A 22991-nucleotide genomic window follows, 5' to 3' on the forward strand; every position below is an offset into this window, starting at 1 on the left:
CATGGGTCCGTTGTTTTCACGCACCCATTTACTTCAATAGGCGACTAGGTGCGTGAAAACACTCCAATATAGGACGTGCAGGGAGTTTCACGCAACCGACACTCGGTGTGAAAGCGAACGCATGTCTGAATAGCCCCATTGAAATCAATGGGTCCGTGTGCTGTGCGTTGTTTGAAAGCACCGCACGCGGATGAGAATCACGCTCGTCTGAATGAGCCCTTACAATGGGGTCCATCAGGTTCTGCCGAGGGGTCCGTTGTTTTGACGGAATCTACGACGGAGCCTCTAATGCAGATGTGAACAGATTGATGGATATAAAGATAATTATATAGATATAAGATAGAGCTATGAAGAAACAGATTATCTATCTATATATATATATATATATATATATATATATATATATATATATATATATGTAGACCGATATATAGATACGAGATAGATAGGCGATAAAAAGATATATTATATCACCTCTCTCAAATCTATCTAGAAATTAGATTCGATAGATACATACGAGATAGATAGATCGATAGATCCATACGAGATCGATCGATCCATCGATCCATACGAGATCGATCGATCCATCGATCCATACGAGATCGATCGATCCATCGATCCATACGAGATCGATCGATCCATCGATCCATACGAGATCGATCGATCCATCGATCCATACGAGATCGATCGATCCATCGATCCATACGAGATCGATCGATCCATCGATCCATACGAGATCGATCGATCCATCGATCCATACGAGATCGATCCATCGATCCATACGAGATCGATCCATCGATCCATACGAGATCGATCCATCGATCCATACGAGATCGATCCATCGATCCATACGAGATCGATCCATCGATCCATACGAGATCGATCCATCGATCCATCCGAGATCGATCCATCGATCCATCCGAGATCGATCCATCGATCCATCCGAGATCGATCCATCGATCCATCCGAGATCGATCCATCGATCCATCCGAGATCGATCCATCGATCCATCCGAGATCGATCCATCGATCCATCCGAGATCGATCCATCGATCCATCCGAGATCGATCCATCGATCCATCCGAGATCGATCCATCGATCCATCCGAGATCGATCCATCGATCCATCCGAGATCGATCCATCGATCCATCCGAGATCGATCCATCGATCCATCCGAGATCGATCCATCGATCCATCCGAGATCGATCCATCGATCCATCCGAGATCGATCCATCGATCCATCCGAGATCGATCCATCGATCCATCCGAGATCGATCCATCGATCCATCCGAGATCGATCCATCGATCCATCCGAGATCGATCCATCGATCCATCCGAGATCGATCCATCGATCCATCCGAGATCGATCCATCGATCCATCCGAGATCGATCCATCGATCCATCCGAGATCGATCCATCGATCCATCCGAGATCGATCCATCGATCCATCCGAGATCGATCCATCGATCCATCCGAGATCGATCCATCGATCCATCCGAGATCGATCCATCGATCCATCCGAGATCGATCCATCGATCCATCCGAGATCGATCCATCGATCCATCCGAGATCGATCGATCCATCGATCCATCCGAGATCGATCGATCCATCGATCCATCCGAGATCGATCGATCCATCGATCCATCCGAGATCGATCGATCCATCGATCCATCCGAGATCGATCGATCCATCCGAGATCGATCGATCCATCCGAGATCGATCGATCCATACGAGATCGATCGATCCATACGAGATCGATCGATCCATACGAGATCGATCGATCCATACGAGATCGATCGATCGATCCATACGAGATCGATCGATCCATACGAGATCGATCGATCCATACGAGATCGATCGATCCATACGAGATCGATCGATCCATACGAGATCGATCGATCGATCCATACGAGATCGATCGATCCATCCATACGAGATCGATCGATCCATCCATACGAGATCGATCGATCGATCCATACGAGATAGATCGATCGATCCATACGAGATAGATCGATCGATCCATACGAGATAGATCGATCGATCCATACGAGATCGATCGATCGATACATACGAGATAGATCGATCGATCCATACGAGATAGATCGATCGATCCATACGAGATAGATCGATCGATCCATACGAGATAGATCGATCGATCCATACGAGATAGATCGATCGATCCATACGAGATAGATCGATCGATCCATACGAGATCGATCGATCCATACGAGATCGATCGATCGATACATACGAGATCGATCGATACATACGAGATCGATCGATACATACGAGATCGATCGATCGATACATACGAGATCGATCGATCGGATATATGATAGATAGATTGATTGATAGATAGATAGCAAAAAATCCAAATATGAGGCAGCACTCCAGTTATAAAAAAAAAAAGTGAAGGCTTTTATTTGCTCGAATGCAACGTTTCCATCCTGCTCCACACAGGCCGCATGCAGTTGGGCTAAATCATTGCATTGAGTGAATAAAAGGATCCTTCACTTTTTCACTATAACTGGAGCGCCGCCTCCGATTTGGATTGTTGCTATTACTAAGGGACACTAGTCGGGTGTCTGGTGAGGATTTGCACATCACACGTTACACCAGATGGAGCCGCTTCTATTCTTTTAGATATGAGAGAGATCTAGAAAAAGAAATAACTAGGACCTACAATATATCGCAGTAATTGCTCCAAGAGTTTCATTCCATTGCTATAATCCAGTGACCCCGTTGTCACTTGTTAATTATCAAACAATCATCTCTACATCCTGCTGAAATAAATAGCAAATCCATACGTTTAGCCGTCACATTGCGCTGAATAGTAACCAAATCCCGCGTCATATTTCGGCTATTGTTATATTAGGTTATCCAGCGATTACGACTTTTACACGTCACACCATAAGCATAGGAAGTAGCTTTATCCCTCAATGTCAGCCACAATGCATTTCTATGGCAGGTCTATACGGTTTAGTACATTTTTAATAATTATTATACATTATTTCCTTTATAAGACAATTTCGCCTTAAGTCATTTTCTGCCCGTGGATTGTGGATTGTCAATGATCAGTGACATTGAGACGAACAAGAAAGAGGTAGTAATTTTTGCAGGCCAATACCTTCAGTTCGGTTCTGTTCACACTGCCGCTACTCTACCTTCCATCTGGTCTCCATTAGTGTTTGGTGGCAAGAACGCCATAGTCTTCAGCGCTATTCTTGCCGTGAAAAAAAAATGGAAACCAGACGTATCCATGATGTGGTGGGATCTGTCACAGATGTCATGGCTCCCTTATGAATGGGAGCCATGACGCGAATGTGAACAGAGTCCCATTATTATAAAGATAACCACGAAGCATGGCATGTCAACAGTGTAACCTGGTATTGTCCGTCTGCCAAGATCATGTGACATATTGCCAGTGTTTGATTGGTTCAATCAACAACGTGAATGATGTATACTTAAAGAGGACCTGTCCGCTCTCCTGCCATGTCTGCTTTAGTAAATACTTATATTCTCCATGAAATAAAAATTAGAAAATAATTTATCTTAGAACTTGAATTGTGCCGATCCTCTGTTAATCCTCCTGCAAATGTATAAATAGATTGACAAATGGGTATTATCATTCCTCCTGCCAAAGAGGAGTACCCCTACATACTCTCCAATAAGTGCTGATAATGCGTATAGTGACACACCCTTTTGACAAGGGGAATGGTAACACAAGACGTCAATTTATTCTCACATTTGCAGGAGGATTAACAAGAGGAAAGGCCCAATGCAGAGTTCTAAAATAAAGATGCCTCACAATTGTCATTTCATGGTGACTACAAGTATTTACGAATACAGACAGGTCAGGAGAGCCGACAGGTCCTCTTTAACCAGTTAATTCAGATTGAATTTTGTACATACAAATCTGTAAACAAGCTTATTAAAAAATATCCCATATCCATGAGAGAATACTATAAAGAACAAATCATAACAAAACTCCCCAAATGTATACCTATGCCATCAGTGTATACATACGAAAGAAAGATTGCATAATATCGGATGCTGAACAAGCACCTACCTCCGAAAACTCTATAGGTAAAAGCCAAATAAAAACATAAAAAAGAAACAAAAAACACATTTAATGCTTCAGATTAACAAAAATAATAGGACGCACCCTGAAATCATCTGGTAAATGAGGTAGTGTATGCATTTGTCCGTAATATACAACATTATTTTGGAACATTGAAAATGACAATCACAATTTCTTTGCCCCCCCCCTGCAAAAAAAATAGAATATTCCATATTAAATTATATATGTTAATAGTTTTCATCAAATTCGATTTAGAATTAAAGTAAGAAATCTGGTAATAGGACTATTAATATTAGTACTGTGTTTACCATCGTACGACTATACAGAGTAACAGCGACTATTAAACCGTCCCGGCTCAGCCAGTGGATTTGCTTTTCCGTAATAGTTAGACAATTTTGATTGTTAAAAAGGAAAAAAAACATTTAAAAAAAAAAAAAAAAAAAAAAAAAAAAAAAAAAAAGCTTAAAAGGGTAACTAAACCTTTAAAAAAATGTGTGACATGTCAGAAGTTTTGATCAGTGGGGATCCGAGCACAGAGACCTCCCCCGATCGCTAAAACGAAGCAGCAGAAGCACACGGGTGAGCAAGTGCCGCTTCGTTTCTGATTGGCTTTCCTTGGAAAGCCGAGCCAGCGGTGTTCGGACTCGTAGACGTTCTATTGAGCCCGTACACCGTTCCGAGGAACAAAGATCAGAAACGAAGCGGCACAGCGTTCACCCGAGCGCTTCGTTTTAGTGATCAGTGTTGGTCTCAGTCCTCGGATCCCCACCAATTTTCTGACGTCACTATGACAGGTCAAGTTTTTTAAAAGTTTAGTTAGACTTTAAAATGAAAATGAGTTGTAATGGATAATACAAATAAAAAAAAAACGTGCAAATATTTGAGGAATTTGGAAAGAAGAAAAATATTTAAGAATACTTAAAAATACTTAAAAATTTATGTACAAAGGGATTATAAAATTTCAATAGAAAAAGAACAGGCGGAAACAAGTCACCACTATTCAAGGGGCTTTCCCATCTTATAGCGATGGCATATGGCTGGGATTATAAATCACTTTATGATCGGTGGTGGTCCCAGGTGCCGGACCCCCGCTGATCATAAAGTGATGGAACGTCCTAGCAATATGCCATCATGGGAATGCCCCTTTAATAGAAGTCTTGGGGGAAAAAATACATAAAATAGAAATGCTAATTTGATGACGCAGAAGTATTATAACAGCCTCTGATCACTAGCGATACGTGATTAATGGGTCGCATAAGATTAGAAAAAAAAAAGCGGTTTTCTTTTTGTTTTGTACCGAAAAACAGCTCCCCTCTTGTCCATAAGCTGGTATTGCACCCTTTTCACTTGAATGGGGCTCTACAGATGTAGCCATCTTTATCTGGACTCTGATAACTTGCCGCAGCGTGAGATCACACAACAAAAGCCATTGAAAAGTCACGTTAAAGTATCTTGTCATTGCGTCTTTAATGCGTTAATAGCAAAGATAAAGATGGCTACATCTGTACAAAACTATACACAGTCCATGAACAAAAGTGGTGCTTACATTTTTTTTTCCCTGGTGAGGTTTTGTTAAACAATTACCCAGGCCAGGAATGTGTCACTAGGGATGAGTTCACATTACGTTTTAGCACGAAGTTCAGGGTATGCACCCAAATAGCCAAACATATCCATAGGGCCATATCCAGAGTGTGTCCTTTTGGTATATGTTGGGCCGGTATGTGCCAGAATACAGTTTTTTTGTGCGGAATAGTGTAGTCGACTACACCGTGGCATTGGTCACAGGTTCCATACCGCCAACAGAAGGCTCAAACGCAACGTGAACAGAGAATTACAGATACCCCTTCACATAGGCAGCGCTCTGATATTGAACATTTTCAACATTAGCGACACGTCAAAATTTGAGGTAGCGGTTTGTTTTTATGCAGTTAAAAGGGTATTCCCATTTCGGAAATTTATGGAATAGCCACAGTGACCCGCACCGCTCTCTAAAACAGGGCACCCTGACTACTGTCCTGCCTTTGTCATTGGGCTCTGAGCACCTAGGTAGTCGGGTCTTCTGGAAACAGCCAGGTGCAATTTGCGGCGCTGTTTCCGGAACACCCATAGAAGTGAATAGAATACGGAAACGGCGTGTGCTACATTGTTTCCCAAACTCCCATTCACTTCTATGCGACTTCCAGAAACAGTGTAGCAAAACGCGACGGATGGTTTCCAGAAAGGTTTAGGACGGGGTCAGGGGCACCCGCTCTAGAGATAGGTGCGGGTCCTGGAGGATTGACCCGCATCTATTGAACATTTATGACATATCCTGTGGCTATGCCATAAATGTCAGAGATGTGAATGCCCCTTTACATTTACTTTGTCATTGAATCTGAAATCTTTTTTTTTGTCCGGTACAAAAACCCAAAAGTTTATGATCGTGAGATCAATATTCAAAGCACAACAATAAAGAATTATTTTTTTTCTCTTTTTGCTTTTTCTACATAAAATAGAAGTCATTTGTGTTTAATTGATGAGTGAAAGGTATAAAAATATCGCTGAATCATGCCAACTAAAGAAGAGGCAAATTTAATTAATTTTAAGTGTTAGAAATTAGCACAAAAAAAAAGCTACAAATTATATAATTAGAAAAGCCTTAATTCATGCAAAAAGTACATTTACATGAGAGAGAAGTAGAACTCCTATCATTTCACTCTTCTGGTAATTATATACATGCAATAAAATTATTGTGCTTTGCAGCATATAGAAAACTTACACATAGCCTATACAGAACTTATTTTTAAAGGGGCCTAAAGATGACCTCTGCCTACATGTCCTACTAGGGCACATGGACGTCATAGAGGGAGTCCCTTGTTCGAGACCCCCTGTATGAGCCAGCGTGGCTCCCGATCTGGCCCACCTATGTATTCCATAGTACATAACACTACATTTCCCCTATCAGAGCTGGACTCTCTTTATAGAAGGGGTCGTCTTAATGAGACACCCCTTCCTGCATGTAGGGTAAATGTTTTTTGCTGTAGTGCAGAAAATAAACCTACCACTGCAGATCTAATTTAAAGGCACACTATAAAAAAAAAATGTAAAAAAAAAAAAAAATTTTTTTTTTTTATACATTTTGTAAAAAAAATTCTTTTGTTTTGTATTCTCACAAGTCATGCTATTGAGGTCTAGGAAATATCAGGCATGTCCACAAATTTCCTTTTTATGCTCTGCACGATCATTTTACAGACAGACGTCAATAAATTATTCTTTTATTCTATTTGTAAGTACAGAGTGGAATAAGAAAATGACCTCCAAGGCAGATATTTGGCTACTTGAGGAGAATTCACATTTCTTTTATAAGCCTAAAATAAAAAAAAATACAAAAAATCAGGTTAGTGTCCCTTTAAATAATCTACAACTTGGGAGTCAGTCTAATATAATGCTATGAAAAGACAAAATGTTTTTTATTCCAGGAAGCAGTAAACCTTCTTTGTATTTATAGTAAGAACTACAGAGCCCCCTCTCCCCCCCCCCCATACTTTCACATAGGATCTTCCATAAAAATTTACATTTGCAATTTTTGGGGTTTTCAGTTATTTAAGGGAGAAATGAGCATGTCACCGTTTTTGTCTCTACGGAAACATGGGATATATGGATATAATGTATATGAGTAATATTAATATGCTGTGGTTAAAGTGCGAAAAAAAAACTATTTGTAATATTTTGTGCAGAATTAAAAATAAAAAAATTCAATATATCATAAAACGAGATATTTCAGCAATACTCCGGAGACATCGATGGTGTGATGCAGATGCAAAAGTATAATCGCAGTCCCATATACACTGGGATCCTCTGTCAAGCATGTAACTGGAGATGGTTTTTACATTTTTAACACTTGTGGCTTTTAGGTCCAATATTCTGCGCTGATTTACTTCAGAGCTTCATTTTACTTATACAACTCTCCATATACGCTGCATAGACAGAGCTAGATAATAAGATGTTCTGCCTGCAGCCACCACTAGGGGGGGCTTACTGCAAACAACATATACAGGGTGGGCCATTTATATGGATACACCTAAATAAAATGGGAATGGTTGGTGATATTAACTTCCTGTTTGTGGCACATTAGTATATGGGAGGGGGGAAACTTTTCAAGCTGGGTGTTGACCATGGCGGCCATTTTGAAGTCGGCCATTTTGTATCCAACTTTAGTTTTTTCAATGGGAAGAGGGTCATGTGACACATCAAACTTATCGATAATTTCACAAGAAAAACAATGGTGTGCTTGGTTTTAACGTTACTTTATTCTTTCATGAGTTATTTATGTCATTATGGGTGTCAGGTCCGAGCATTCCTAGATGAACAGTTTCCTGGAAAGTGGATTGGTCGTCGTGGGCCAGTTGAATGGCCCCCTAGGTCTCCCGATCTGACCCCCTTAGACTTATCTTTGGGGTCATCTGAAGGCAATTGTCTATGCTGTGATGATACGAGATGTGCAGCAACTGAAACTACGGATACTGGAAGCCTGTGCTAGCATTTCTTCTGCGGTGTTGCTATCAGTGTGTGAAGAGTGGGAGAAGAGGGTTGCATTGACAATCCAACACAATGGGCAGCACTTTGAACACATTTTATAAGTGGTCATAAACTTGTAAATAACTCATGAAAGAATAAAGTAACGTTAAAACCAAGCACACCATTGTTTGTCTTGTGAAATTCTCGATAAGTTTGATGTGTCACATGACCCTCTTCCCATTGAAAAAACTAAAGTTGGATACAAAATGGCCGACTTCAAAATGGCCACCATGGTCAATACCCAGCTTGAAAAGTTTCCCCCCTCCCATATACTAATGTGCCACAAACAGGAAGTTAATATCACCAACCATTCCCATTTTATTTAGGTGTATCCATATAAATGGCCCACCCTGTACATTGAACTCAATAACACAGTATGCAGTAAGCTCCCCCTAGTGGAGGCTTCAGGTAGCCACAATTGTATCATTTAAAGGGGTTGTCTCAAGATTAAAAGTGATCTACTAACCACAGGATAGGTGATAACATGCTGATCGGTAGAAGTCCGACAGCTGGGGGGACCCCCACGATCACGAGAACGGGGCCCCGAATGAAACGAGCGGCAGGTCACGCTTGCGCCCTGCTGTTTTATTTGTTCTCTATGACACTGCTGCAGATAGCAGAGTGCTGTACTTGGCTATCTCCAGCAGTCTCATAGACAGCTCAGTTCATTTGGAGGAACGGGAACCCCGTTCTCATGATCAGTGGAGCTCCCAGCGGTCGGACCCCTACTGATCAGCACGTTATCTTGTGTCCTGTGGCTAGGAGAGAACTTTTAATCTTGAGACAACCCCTTTAACTTTATGCGGGGGCTTCTCAGCCTCAAATGCTATAAAGGTATATTAAGAAATTAATCAGCACAAAATCTTGGACTCGCGATTTAATATATATTTTTTTTAAATGGTGTTTAGGGTGAAAAGTCACTGGTTAGACTGGTTACCTATACCCTCGCCTCTGACCTATCATGCAGGGGTTCAGAAAATAGCTCTTACATGGAGCGTGGAGACAATGGACTGCTTTTTTATGGGGACGCTGTAGTGTAATGGTGTCCATACACATTGAATGAACATAAGCCACACCCACTGATTTTGGTAGGATCGACTGACCATCTTACGTGCTGGGTTGGATTCACACTGGATGGAAATGCTGCAGATTTTCTGTGCCGAATCTCCGTGCAGAAAATCTGCAGCGGATTAAAGTCCCATTTAAAAAATCTCATCCATATGCTGCTGAAAATTTTCCAGACGGAAACCAGAGCATGCTGCGGATTGTCAAAACCGGATGATCACTGTGGATTTCAGCCTTTTCAATGTGGAAGGGATGAAATCTGCAGATAAAACGTGTGTATATAAATTGCTGCAGCGCCTCCATCCCGTGTGATTCCAGCCCATTGTGTAGCTCGACTCTCCCACCAAAGACAGATTTTGGGGAACAGAAAGACCTGAGATATTGGATTTCAACATGCCCAATACTTTGTTCGCACTGGAGATAAACCTCTGGTGGCGGCTTATTCCCCTCTCCACATTGAGAACCAATACATGCTTGGCCGAGCCGAGCGCGTATGTTTGTTTATGGAGAAACAGCTGTCGGCCAAACAAGCGTTTATATCCAACGTGAATGTCCACCTTAAACTGATACACAGTCTCATTGTAAACTGGAGGGTCCCAGCCAAGTCGGGCGCTGTTCTCACCAAGTTTGTGCACCACGTTTGGCGTAGGCACTGAACCTATACACACAGTAGGGCCCCCTTCACCCGGTGTATGTCTAACGAGTATCCTTTATAGATACTCCGGGCCAGTATTTTCATCTGTATACCTCTTTTTCTGTATAGAATAGCGTAGTAGACGGTGTTATTCTACACAGAGGAATACAGTAAAACAAAGTATACCGCAAAGTATACTTTTTTAATGTGGGACACTGTATACCTATATACACACACAGCCTTCCGTCGGCGGAAAACATCGGGAAATCATCCTGACGTATACCTCCGAGAAAAGGCTAAAAAATAATGCGAACAAAACCTTACACTGGCGTCCAATATGGCAATTACAGCAGAGTAATAAAACTAATATAGTCATATAATCCATCATCTTATTGGACTGCCTCTTCTAAATATTATCTCGGAAAGTAAGGTGATCTTTCCGGCATACAAACGTAGGAGTATTTTGCAAAATGAATTTTTTGAATAACACTTTTTTTTTTCAAATTTTTTTCCAACTATTATTTCCGATTTGGAATCAACATTAATTTTTTAGAGTTAAAATGCGTGAGTGATGTATATAGAACATCCACTGAATTCCCTGCAAGGTTGAAGAATATGTATTGACATAGTACCGCTGTGAATATTTTTTATCCTTGGCGAGGAGGGGGGGGGGGGGTTAGAATCTTTTTTGCTTTCTTCCAGCTGAAAACCAAAAAATAAAATATTGCTTTTTTTGAAAAGTAAAATCACCCAAATAGGAATAACCCTAGCTTTGTTCATCAGTAGTGCTTTCAGCAGTCACTTGTTGGCAAAAATCAGTGATGCCTACTTGGGCGCCGGACTGCCCGGGTAAAGCTGGTGCGGAGGTTAAGACTGGTACATGGCCTGTATTCTGTAAGCTTCTGCCCTCTTTTACTTTGGGGGGAGAAGCTTCAACGTTGTTTAACAGCCCCCCTGCGAATTCTTGTAATATGGCTTCACACTGGAGGAGCATTTTCCCTCTTTCAGGAACCAGGAAGGACAGGGGACACTCAGAACTGGAATATTTTGCCAGGACTTGAATCTGTTCTCGGCTCAGAGATGCTTCCCGGCAGACCTGGTGGCAAAGTCCAGACAAGTTCTGTTTGGTTTCTCCCAAAGTGGATAAAATTTGGTCTCTTTCCTTCAGCAAATGTTGCTTTTCATTGAGCTAAAAATTAATAAGAGAAAAACAATAATAAATAAAGTGCACATTTTTTTTGGACACCTTAAAGGAAATGTCCAGTTTGGATAACCACTTTTCACTCCCAGGTGACAACGGTCAATTAACTGTCAATTATATTTAATTTTCTCAGTGCCCTATAAGGTATAGCTTCTGGCTCTGGCAAAAAGAGACGCACCGATTGGGGGATCCCGCTGTTAGATGAAAATGCCTTAAAGGCCAATGATTGGGCAAACGAGGATTCATATGAACGCTCATAGCCGATCATAGACGTGTGTAAACAGAGCACCAATCAGTCAGTGAACGAGCATTCATCGGCTCTCGAGAATGCAGATCCGGCCCAACAAATTCCAGCTTTTTGGACCAATGTGAGTATGGCATGGTTTTTGAGTGGAGTTCAGGTTTACAGGGTTAATACAACAATTAATAATAATAATCTATAGGTTTTATAATGCACCAACATATTCCGCAGCGTTTTACAATTCTGGAAATATCTAACAAAGTAAAATTGCAAAGCAAAAAATAAATATATATGAATAAACAATGAGATAAAAGGAGAGAAGTCCCTGCCTCTTTATCCGAGCCAACACTAATATAAAGTGCTAGCAAAAAGCGTAACTAGATGAGGATGAAGCAGAGTGGAGATATCTGCAATCAGAACAGTGTGGGCTATGGACTATGGCCGTGGAGAAATTTGTTTTCAAGAACGATTAAGACTGGGAATGTTAGGACCAAGTCTGAAATTCTGGGGCAGTGAGTTTGACAGAATGGATGCAGCACGGGAGAAGTCCTGCAGATGGAAGTGAGGAGGATGCAATAAGGGAGGCGGAGGATGCAATAAGGGAGGCGGAGGATGCAATAAGGGAGGCGGAGGATGCAATAAGGGAGGCGGAGGATGCAATAAGGGAGGCGGAGGATGCAATAAGGGAGGCGGAGGATGCAATAAGGGAGGCGGAGGATGCAATAAGGGAGGCGGAGGATGCAATAAGGGAGGCGGATGCAATAAGGGAGGCGGATGCAATAAGGGAGGAGGATGCAATAAGGGAGGAGGATGCAATAAGGGCGGAGGATGCAATAAGGGCGGAGGAAGCAATAAGGGCGGAGGATGCAATAAGGGCGGAGGATGCAATAAGGGCGGAGGATGCAATAAGGGCGGAGGATGCAATAAGGGCGGAGGATGCAATAAGGGCGGAGGATGCAATAAGGGAGGCGGATGCAATAAGGGAGGCGGATGCAATAAGGGAGGCGGATGCAATAAGGGAGGCGGATGCAATAAGGGCGGAGGATGCAATAAGGGCGGCGGAGGATGCAATAAGGGCGGCGGAGGATGCAATAAGGGCGGCGGAGGATGCAATAAGGGCGGCGGAGGATGCAATAAGGGCGGCGGAGGATGCAATAAGGGCGGCGGAGGATGCAATAAGGGCGGCGGAGGATGCAATAAGGGAGGAGGATGCAATAAGGGCGGAGGATGCAATAAGGGCGGAGGCTGCAATAAGGGCGGAGGATGCAATAAGGGCGGAGGATGCAATAAGGGCGGAGGATGCAATAAGGGCGGAGGATGCAATAAGGGCGGAGGATGCAATAAGGGCGGAGGATGCAATAAGGGCGGCGGAGGATGCAATAAGGGCGGCGGAGGATGCAATAAGGGCGGCGGAGGATGCAATAAGGGCGGCGGAGGATGCAATAAGGGCGGCGGAGGATGCAATAAGGGCGGCGGAGGATGCAATAAGGGCGGCGGAGGATGCAATAAGGGCGGCGGAGGATGCAATAAGGGCGGCGGAGGATGCAATAAGGGAGGCGGAGGATGCAATAAGGGAGGCGGAGGATGCAATAAGGGAGGCGGAGGATGCAATAAGGGAGGCGGAGGATGCAATAAGGGAGGCGGAGGATGCAATAAGGGAGGCGGAGGATGCAATAAGGGAGGCGGAGGATGCAATAAGGGAGGCGGAGGATGCAATAAGGGAGGCGGAGGATGCAATAAGGGAGGCGGAGGATGCAATAAGGGAGGCGGAGGATGCAATAAGGGAGGCGGAGGATGCAATAAGGGAGGCGGAGGATGCAATAAGGGAGGCGGAGGATGCAATAAGGGAGGCGGAGGATGCAATAAGGGAGGCGGAGGATGCAATAAGGGAGGCGGAGGATGCAATAAGGGAGGCGGAGGATGCAATAAGGGAGGCGGAGGATGCAATAAGGGAGGCGGAGGATGCAATAAGGGAGGCGGAGGATGCAATAAGGGCGGAGGATGCAATAAGGGCGGAGGATGCAATAAGGGAGGAGGATGCAATAAGGGCGGAGGATGCAATAAGGGCGGAGGATGCAATAAGGGCGGAGGATGCAATAAGGGCGGAGGATGCAATAAGGGCGGAGGATGCAATAAGGGCGGAGGATGCAATAAGGGAGGCGGATGCAATAAGGGAGGCGGATGCAATAAGGGAGGCGGATGCAATAAGGGAGGCGGATGCAATAAGGGAGGCGGATGCAATAAGGGAGGCGGAGGATGCAATAAGGGCCGAGGATGCAATAAGGGAGGCGGAGGATGCAATAAGGGAGGCGGAGGATGCAATAAGGGAGGCGGAGGATGCAATAAGGGAGGCGGAGGATGCAATAAGGGAGGCGGAGGATGCAATAAGGGAGGCGGAGGATGCAATAAGGGAGGCGGAGGATGCAATAAGGGAGGCGGAGGATGCAATAAGGGAGGCGGAGGATGCAATAAGGGAGGCGGAGGATGCAATAAGGGAGGCGGAGGATGCAATAAGGGAGGCGGAGGATGCAATAAGGGAGGCGGAGGATGCAATAAGGGAGGCGGAGGATGCAATAAGGGAGGCGGAGGATGCAATAAGGGAGGCGGAGGATGCAATAAGGGAGGCGGAGGATGCAATAAGGGAGGCGGAGGATGCAATAAGGGAGGCGGAGGATGCAATAAGGGAGGCGGAGGATGCAATAAGGGAGGCGGAGGATGCAATAAGGGAGGCGGAGGATGCAATAAGGGAGGCGGAGGATGCAATAAGGGAGGAGGCTGTAATAAGGAGGAGGATGTAATAAGGGAGGAGGATGTAATAAGGGAGGAGGATGTAATAAGGGAGGAGGATGTAATAAGGGAGGAGGCTGTAATAAGGAGGAGGATGTAATAAGGGAGGAGGATGTAATAAGGGAGGAGGATGTAATAAGGGAGGAGGATGTAATAAGGAGGAGGATGTAATAAGGGAGGAGGATGCAATAAGGGCGGAGGATGCAATAAGGGAGGAGGATGCAATAAGGGAGGAGGATGCAATAAGGGAGGAGGATGCAATAAGGGCGGAGGATGCAATAAGGGCGGAGGATGCAATAAGGGCGGAGGATGCAATAAGGGCGGAGGATGCAATAAGGGCGGAGGATGCAATAAGGGCGGAGGATGCAATAAGGGCGGAGGATGCAATAAGGGCGGAGGATGCAATAAGGGCGGAGGATGCAATAAGGGAGGAGGATGCAATAAGGGAGGAGGATGCAATAAGGGCGGAGGATGCAATAAGGGAGGCGGAGGATGCAATAAGGGAGGCGGAGGATGCAATAAGGGAGGCGGAGGATGCAATAAGGGAGGCGGAGGATGCAATAAGGGAGGCGGAGGATGCAATAAGGGAGGCGGAGGATGCAATAAGGGAGGCGGAGGATGCAATAAGGGAGGCGGAGGATGCAATAAGGGAGGCGGAGGATGCAATAAGGGAGGCGGAGGATGCAATAAGGGAGGCGGAGGATGCAATAAGGGAGGCGGAGGATGCAATAAGGGAGGCGGAGGATGCAATAAGGGAGGCGGAGGATGCAATAAGGGAGGCGGAGGATGCAATAAGGGAGGCGGAGGATGCAATAAGGGAGGCGGAGGATGCAATAAGGGAGGCGGAGGATGCAATAAGGGAGGCGGAGGATGCAATAAGGGAGGCGGAGGATGCAATAAGGGAGGCGGAGGATGCAATAAGGGAGGCGGAGGATGCAATAAGGGAGGCGGAGGATGCAATAAGGGAGGCGGAGGATGCAATAAGGGAGGCGGAGGATGCAATAAGGGAGGCGGAGGATGCAATAAGGGAGGAGGAGGATGCAATAAGGGAGGAGGATGCAATAAGGGAGGAGGATGTAATAAGGGAGGAGGATGCAATAAGGGAGGAGGATGTAATAAGGGAGGAGGCTGTAATAAGGAGGAGGATGTAATAAGGGATGAGGCTGTAATAAGGGAGGAGGATGTAATAAGGGAGGAGGATGTAATAAGGGAGGAGGCTGTAATAAGGGAGGAGGATGTAATAAGGGATGAGGCTGTAATAAGGGAGGAGGATGTAATAAGGGAGGAGGCTGTAATAAGGGAGGAGGATGTAATAAGGGCGGAGGATGTAATAAGGGAGGAGGATGTAATAAGGGAGGAGGATGTAATAAGGGAGGAGGATGTAATAAGGGAGGCGGATGTAATAAGGGCGGAGGATGTAATAAGGGCGGAGGATGTAATAAGGGAGGAGGCTGTAATAAGGGCGGAGGATGTAATAAGGGCGGAGGATGTAATAAGGGCGGAGGATGTAATAAGGGAGGAGGATGTAATAAGGGAGGAGGATGTAATAAGGGAGGAGGATGTAATAAGGGAGGAGGATGCAATAAGGGAGGCGGAGGATGCAATAAGGGAGGAGGATGCAATAAGGGAGGAGGATGCAATAAGGGAGGAGGATGTAATAAGGGAGGAGGATGCAATAAGGGAGGAGGATGTAATAAGGGAGGAGGCTGTAATAAGGAGGAGGATGTAATAAGGGATGAGGCTGTAATAAGGGAGGAGGATGTAATAAGGGAGGAGGATGTAATAAGGGAGGAGGCTGTAATAAGGAGGAGGCTGTAATAAGGGAGGAGGATGTAATAAGGGAGGAGGCTGTAATAAGGGCGGAGGATGTAATAAGGGCGGAGGATGTAATAAGGGCGGAGGATGTAATAAGGGAGGAGGATGTAATAAGGGAGGAGGATGTAATAAGGGAGGAGGCTGTAATAAGGGCGGAGGATGTAATAAGGGCGGAGGATGTAATAAGGGAGGAGGATGTAATAAGGGAGGAGGATGTAATAAGGGAGGAGGATGTAATAAGGGAGGAGGATGTAATAAGGGCGGAGGATGTAATAAGGGAGGAGGATGTAATAAGGGAGGAGGATAGTCGTACAGATCATTGGCTGAGAGAAGAGCATGAGTAGGTTGGTAGATGGAGATGGTGCAGCATTGTGGAGAGTTTCCTAGTCTAGTAGAAGAATTAAATTCTACTAGAAACAAGTCAGGGTAACAAGCGACAGAGAGAAGCGGCGTAAGGGTATGTGCACACGATATCGACAATTACGGCTGAAAATACGGAGCAGTTTTCAGGAGAAAACAGCTCCTGCATTTCAGACGTAATTGCTCGTACTCGCGTTTTGCGAGGCGTCAATTACGGCCGTAATTTGGAGCTTTTCTTCATTGAAGTCAATGAAAAACAGCTCAAATTACATCCCAAGAAGTGTCCTGCACTTCTTTGACGAGGCTGTTATTTTACGCGCCGTCTTTTGACAGCGACACGTAAAATGACAGGTCGTCGGCACAGAACATCGGCAAACCCATTGAAATGAATGGGCAGATGTTTGCCGACGTATTTGAGCCGTATTTTCAGGCGTAATTCGAGGTGTAAAACGCCTCGTTTACGCCTGAATATAGGTCGTATGAACCCAGCCTTAGTATGACCACTAGACCGAAAGATCCCCCCCGGCTGCTGCCTTCATGACAGTGAAGAGGAGTCAGTCTGTTTAGTGGAATACCGGTTAGTGAGTTACAGTAGTCCAGGTGAGAAATGATCAGGCCCTGGATTAGTGTTTTGGTAGTTGATAGGAAGGGATGGATACGAGAGATTTTTTTAGGTGAAGGTGACAGAATTTGGCAATAGATTGAATATGAGGAAAAACTGAATAAAACCTAATTTTATTGACAGATCATCATCTTCTGTATGCCCATCCTGCCAGTCATGCCGAATCATCCTAGAGTGTTATCTGGTGTAAACATGAAGATCAGCCGTAGTCCGCCACACATTAGATAACTTACACACGGGCCTGGTGCTCTGCAACTGTTAACTCCTTGTGTTCTGCTTTATTTTATCCTTTCCTACAAGGCACTCAAATTAAATGGGGTTTTCCATTGTCGCTGCATGTAAACAGCTGCATGACTAAAGTAAATCGATAAGGCCCGATGCAGAAAAATCTGCATCAAAACTCCTTCAGGAATCTTGAGGCAGTTTTTGACCTGCCTGCACTCGCTTTGCTGTGTTTTTTGCGGCGTTTTTTTGGCCGCGGGCAAAAAACCGCTGCGGAATCCGCTTTCTCTGCCTCCTATTGATGTCAATGGGAGGTCAGAGACGTAAACGCCCAAAGAAAGGGCATGTCACTTCTTTTTACCGCTCGCGGGAAAAACGTCTCCGCCTCCCATTGAAATCAACGGGAGGCAATTTCAGGTGTTTTCTGGCACGGTTTCCGCGTCAAAAACAGCACTAAAAATACTCCGTGTGAACTGGGTCTAAGTCTACATCCTTTTTGCATATGCAGGTATGTCCATTATTCCAATGTATTATTCATTAAAAGTGAAAAACGTTCAGTAAAGTCCTCGGGTGAATTTTTTTAAAAAGTTTATAAATAAAATAAATAATAAAATAGGCCCATTCCCCCAAAAAAAATCTGGATGTAATTAACTGGAATAGTTTAACCTCTTCACGTCGCAGCCGGGTTCGGCCTTTTCTTTTTTTTTTTTTTTTATCCCCACCTTCCAAAAGCCATAACTTTTTATTTTCCCTTCGATGCGGCCACATGGGGATTGTTTTTTTTTTGCGGCTCGTGTTGTGCTTCTTGATGGCCTCATTTTGGGGTACGTATGATGCATTGAGAAAGCGTTATTAGCTTTTGTAAAAGGACAGTGGAAAAAAACAAAAAACAACCAGAAATTCAAGAATAGATTTTGACGGCGTTCACTATGCGGTATAAATGACATGAGAACTTTATTTTGAGGGTCTATACGATTACGTTTCCAAATTAATATTTACAAAAACCCTTTTTTCTCAAATTAGTTTTTATGTCGCTGCATTCAAGAACCGATATATTTAAACTTTGTTTTTTTTACTTTTCTTAACTTTTTCGTTTTTTAGTCCCAGTAGGGGACTTCTATGTGCGACATTCCAATTGCTTATATAATACACAGCAATACTTCAGTATTGTGCCTCTCAGCGTAAAGCTGACAGACGGCCCATTAGGCCCTTGTAGGCTCCCATACATGGCAGAAAACGGGGCCATTGTTAGGCTCCCAGCTACCATAGAAACCCATTGGCACTACGCAATCACATCGAGGGGGGAGATAATGGGCTGAAAGAGGGAGCCCCCTCCCTCTAACCACTTAGATGCCGCAGTCAGCATCAACAGTAGTATCTCCAATCCTGGCTTTATAATACACCCGGCACCCTCAAACGATGGCACGGGCACAGATTCTGTGCACCCGCCATCACTGAAATGTACTATTAATTCAGTTAGCGGGAACGACCTGCTTCTTCTTCTCTTCTATAAATACCAACACCTCTGGGCCTCATAATGGTCACAAGCTATTAAAGCATAAGGCCATCATAGATCCTCTCACCATATGAACCAGTACAGAGAGCCACTCTGGATGACCGGCTCCTGCTGCGGCAGACCGGCGTGTTCATCATTACATGGTTGGTCCTTCATTTGTATGGTCAAAAACGGCTTGCCCCATCTATTCACTGGCATCCTTAGGAACCCCTGATGTACACATGGAACCTCATTGCAAGGTCAACGCATACACTTCTCATACGCCCTCCTATACTGTTGAATCACATAACATTGGGCCAAATTTGGCCCATTTCCCACAGCACAAAAAACATAGTATGGGCATCTATTATAATAGATTTGGCCCTCTGGCAGTGTTCACATTCAGACTGCAGGACTCACCAGCTTCCGTATCTCTGTCTCCAGGTTTTGGATGCAGTCCATTTTTCTTTTCCGGCATCGCTGAGCAGCAATCCTGTTCTTACTCCGTCGACGTATGTCATGGATACAGTCCAGCTGCTCGGAAGTGAGATTGTGCATTTTTACTAAGGACTGGAAGTCATATCGTGAAAGTGAAATTATTTTCTGTGTGTTGAATGGAAGTTGTTTCTAGAAAAAGGAAAAATATCAATACGTTTGTAAAGAAAAAGACAAAAGACGTGGATGTCGGCTTGCTGTGTAGTTATGATAAAAGGATTAATGGGATTGTCAATACGATTTCATGCAAATCCTTGCCAGCAGCATCCAGTACACTGACACAGGTCACTACCGAAGCTCCTAATTATCATTAATGGTTCAGAGCCCTGCGGATATCCAAACCGAGACTATTGAGAATATTGCAGAATTTGTGCACTTTGTTCCACTTGCTACATTCACTTTTTGCTAATTTTTCCCATTGTGTTGGAAGAGCCGCCCATAGAAACCAATCAGGCTGCTGCGGACATGATCAAATGTATCCTTCAAAAAGTCTCCTACCCAGGGAACGAATCTGGGACACCCTGCTTTTTCATGTGGACCTCACTTGTCACTGTGTCACGTTGGTGAATCAATCATGATGCTACTAGATGATACTGTATTGAAGGCAGTAACTACCAGAGTAGCAGTCGTAGCATACTACGGGGTTAAACAAATAAGAGTTGCCACACCCCCTGTTAAAGGAGCCGTAGGAGAGGGAGGTAGTTAGTGGTCACTGCTTTACTGCTGCTGGAAAAAAAACAAGAATCTAGCTGATGAGGGAGAGAAAGAAAAATCGCGGATTTAGAAGGATCGGGCAAGTCGGAAAGGAGCCCCTCTGCAAGTTTCGCTACAGGGTCCCATGGTTACTTTTTACAACTCTGCTGTTGTATTGGCCGTAGACTAAACAATTATGGATTATCCTTAACGATCATAACAATTTTACAAGCTATTTATCTGAAAAAATTTTCATGTTTTGGGAAATTTCTTTTTGTGCCCCATTCCCGGCAATTGTCTCGAATTAAATAATTATTTTTTTTAATTGATAGTTTCAATGGGTTTTTAAAAAATATCTGGATCTACGACAATCCGTTTAAGTTGCACATTCTGACAACGTGGCCCACAAATTGAGAAAGTTGGTGCACCCCTGCTCCCTATTTTGCTGAAAAGAGGCATGCTATAAAATCTGCATGGCATACATTATTGAGGTTTAGACTTTTGCTTAAAAGGTCAATGATTTATCACCTATCCACAGGATAGAGCAGTGGGGGCCAGAGACCTCCGTTACGTGATTGGTGGGGCCGCAGAGATCAAACATTTATTACCTATCCTGTGGATAGGTTATAAATGTGGACCTTGAAACAACCCCTTTAATGCACAAAGATTCAACTAAAAAATAGCACATTTTCTTGAAAAACAAACGGAACGTGACGGGACAAAAACTCTGAATGGAACTCACCTCACACTCCATTTCTCTGGCGGAACAAGATCCGCCGCTATCGTCTTCACTGTCCGTTTCCGATTCTTCCTCCAAGTTAATAGGACAGACATATGGGCATTTTTCCGGTGTGTCACCCATGTTCTTGCTGTTAGAATCTGGACTGTTGGCACAAACCTCGTTAGAAATAGTATTGATAAATGGGCATGATACTGGATTGAGTGTTGTGAAGGTCCGTTCAGGGGTCTCATTGGAAATAGAAATGGAAAGCCATGGACATTCGGACCTTTTGTCCAAATGATTGGCTTCCTGCAGTTGTTTGGGAGTTACCATTTCTATTTCTTGTTGACCTGAAAATGCAGCGGGGTAAACATCGGACCAAAAACCTTTTGCAAGATGTTCTGCTACTTCTCTCTCCACATTACTACGTTCTGGAATCGGTTGCGGCTCCATGGCAGGTGACATATCTGCTTCCGTTACTAGGTCCGCCCTTGGGAATTCAGGTGCCCGACTGTCGCTTAGTTCGTTGCTGCCCCTATCTGGTAAGACTTCTGGATTGGAGTTGTTAGGTGAACCAATATAGTTCCTGTATGGCTGATAAGCACATGGAAAAGGCACAGAACTGAAGTCCGGAGGTCCCGGTCCTAAAGGAAAACATGGAGGGTAGACTGTAGGGGTCACTATTTTGTCATCGTTGCACATTAGGTTTTGATAAACCACATTAGTGTCCTGCGGAGGTAGAGCCTCGGACTTGGATACCTGCAGGTGCCCCATCTGAGATTTTGGCTGACTGGTACCCTCGGACACCTCGCTGGATGGTGCTGGTGACGGACTCTGAGCTTCTTGGTTGCTGGAACATGTGCTGACAGATCGTACCCTGCCACTTCTACATGCTTTCTGAAACTTTCTGTATTTTGGGCAAAGAGAGGAAAAGTTGGAAGCATTCTCTCTGGCAAAACAAAAAGTTTCACATGGCTGTTTTGGACTTTCGGGGGATGGGGATGAATTTTCGATCTGCGTTGGACATTTGAGCTTCTGAGAAAAGTCCTCCCTCCAGATATCTTCCACCTCATGTATAACCACCCTTTCGGTTTCGTCTTGTTTGCGTTGAAGATTTGCCTTCGGACAAAAAGACTTGCAGCATTTCTTCCTGGGACATTCTGATGTTTCAGTTTTATGGTCAGAGAATTTTAACTTAAGGAACTCGAAACAGGTTTCTTCAATGTCATGTACCTCCAGTAGCTTTGCACACTTTTTGATTTCCAATAAATTATCTTTGTTGACGAGAAGTTTCGCGGTATATGCAAACTGAAGGAGCGGAACAAAGCCTTTCACGGTTACCTGAAACAAGAATTTGTGAGATGAGAAAACATATTTTATCGTGAAGAAAAACCATGAGGAAATCTTATAAAATATCAGACTCTAAACCGATTCGAGGAGAAAAAAATTCCAAAAAGTTACTAAAAATTAGAGTATAAGAATACGTTGTCACTTTCCATTTTGTGAGTGGACTTCATCAAACCATTCTGGGCCTCAGCTCGATAATACAGGAATGGCTTATTTTAACACGGATACCATGACAGACCATGCACAGCTTTTCGTAATATGCTAGCAGCTTAAATGGTGGCTATAATAATGTACGGGGGTGTTTTCTGACCCCTTAAACAGCGCCACACTGGTCCACAGGTTGTGTGTGGTATTGCAGCCCAGTCCCATTCACTTCAATGGAGCGGAGCTGCAATACCAGACACAACCCATGGAAATCCACAACCCATTAACTATTAAATATATTTTCTGGCAGCCGGCTTATACTCCATTGACATTTATACATTTGGCAGTCGAGTGCTTCCACCCAGCACAAAATGCATAGAGTTGGTTCCATCTCTCCAGGCAGAATTGGCTACAGACCAGTCCGGCCGGGCAGAGAAAGCTTCCCGCAGCTCTTATATGTCAGTGTTGTACGCTCCTCTCGCATTGGTCTCAGCAAAAAGCTACATACGGCA

At 44.1% G+C, this 22991-nt stretch overlaps 1 protein-coding gene across 1 annotated transcript in view; it reads right to left on the bottom strand.

Moving 5' to 3' along the window:
• Positions 1–9422: 9422 nt before the first annotated feature.
• BACH1 (BTB domain and CNC homolog 1) overlaps positions 9423–22991 on the bottom strand; it is a 39256-nt gene continuing 25687 nt past the window's right edge. The window contains exons 3-5 of the mRNA XM_075850954.1: positions 21010–22329; positions 19500–19706; positions 9423–11525 (exon numbers count right to left, since the gene is read on the bottom strand). Coding sequence (XP_075707069.1) covers positions 11103–11525; positions 19500–19706; positions 21010–22329 — 1950 coding nt within the window. The 3' untranslated portion in view covers positions 9423–11102. The remainder of the gene's footprint in view (positions 11526–19499; positions 19707–21009; positions 22330–22991) is intronic.

This window comes from Rhinoderma darwinii, chromosome 2 (genome assembly GCF_050947455.1).
Source record: "Rhinoderma darwinii isolate aRhiDar2 chromosome 2, aRhiDar2.hap1, whole genome shotgun sequence".
NCBI classification, from domain to species: Eukaryota; Metazoa; Chordata; class Amphibia; order Anura; family Rhinodermatidae; genus Rhinoderma; species Rhinoderma darwinii.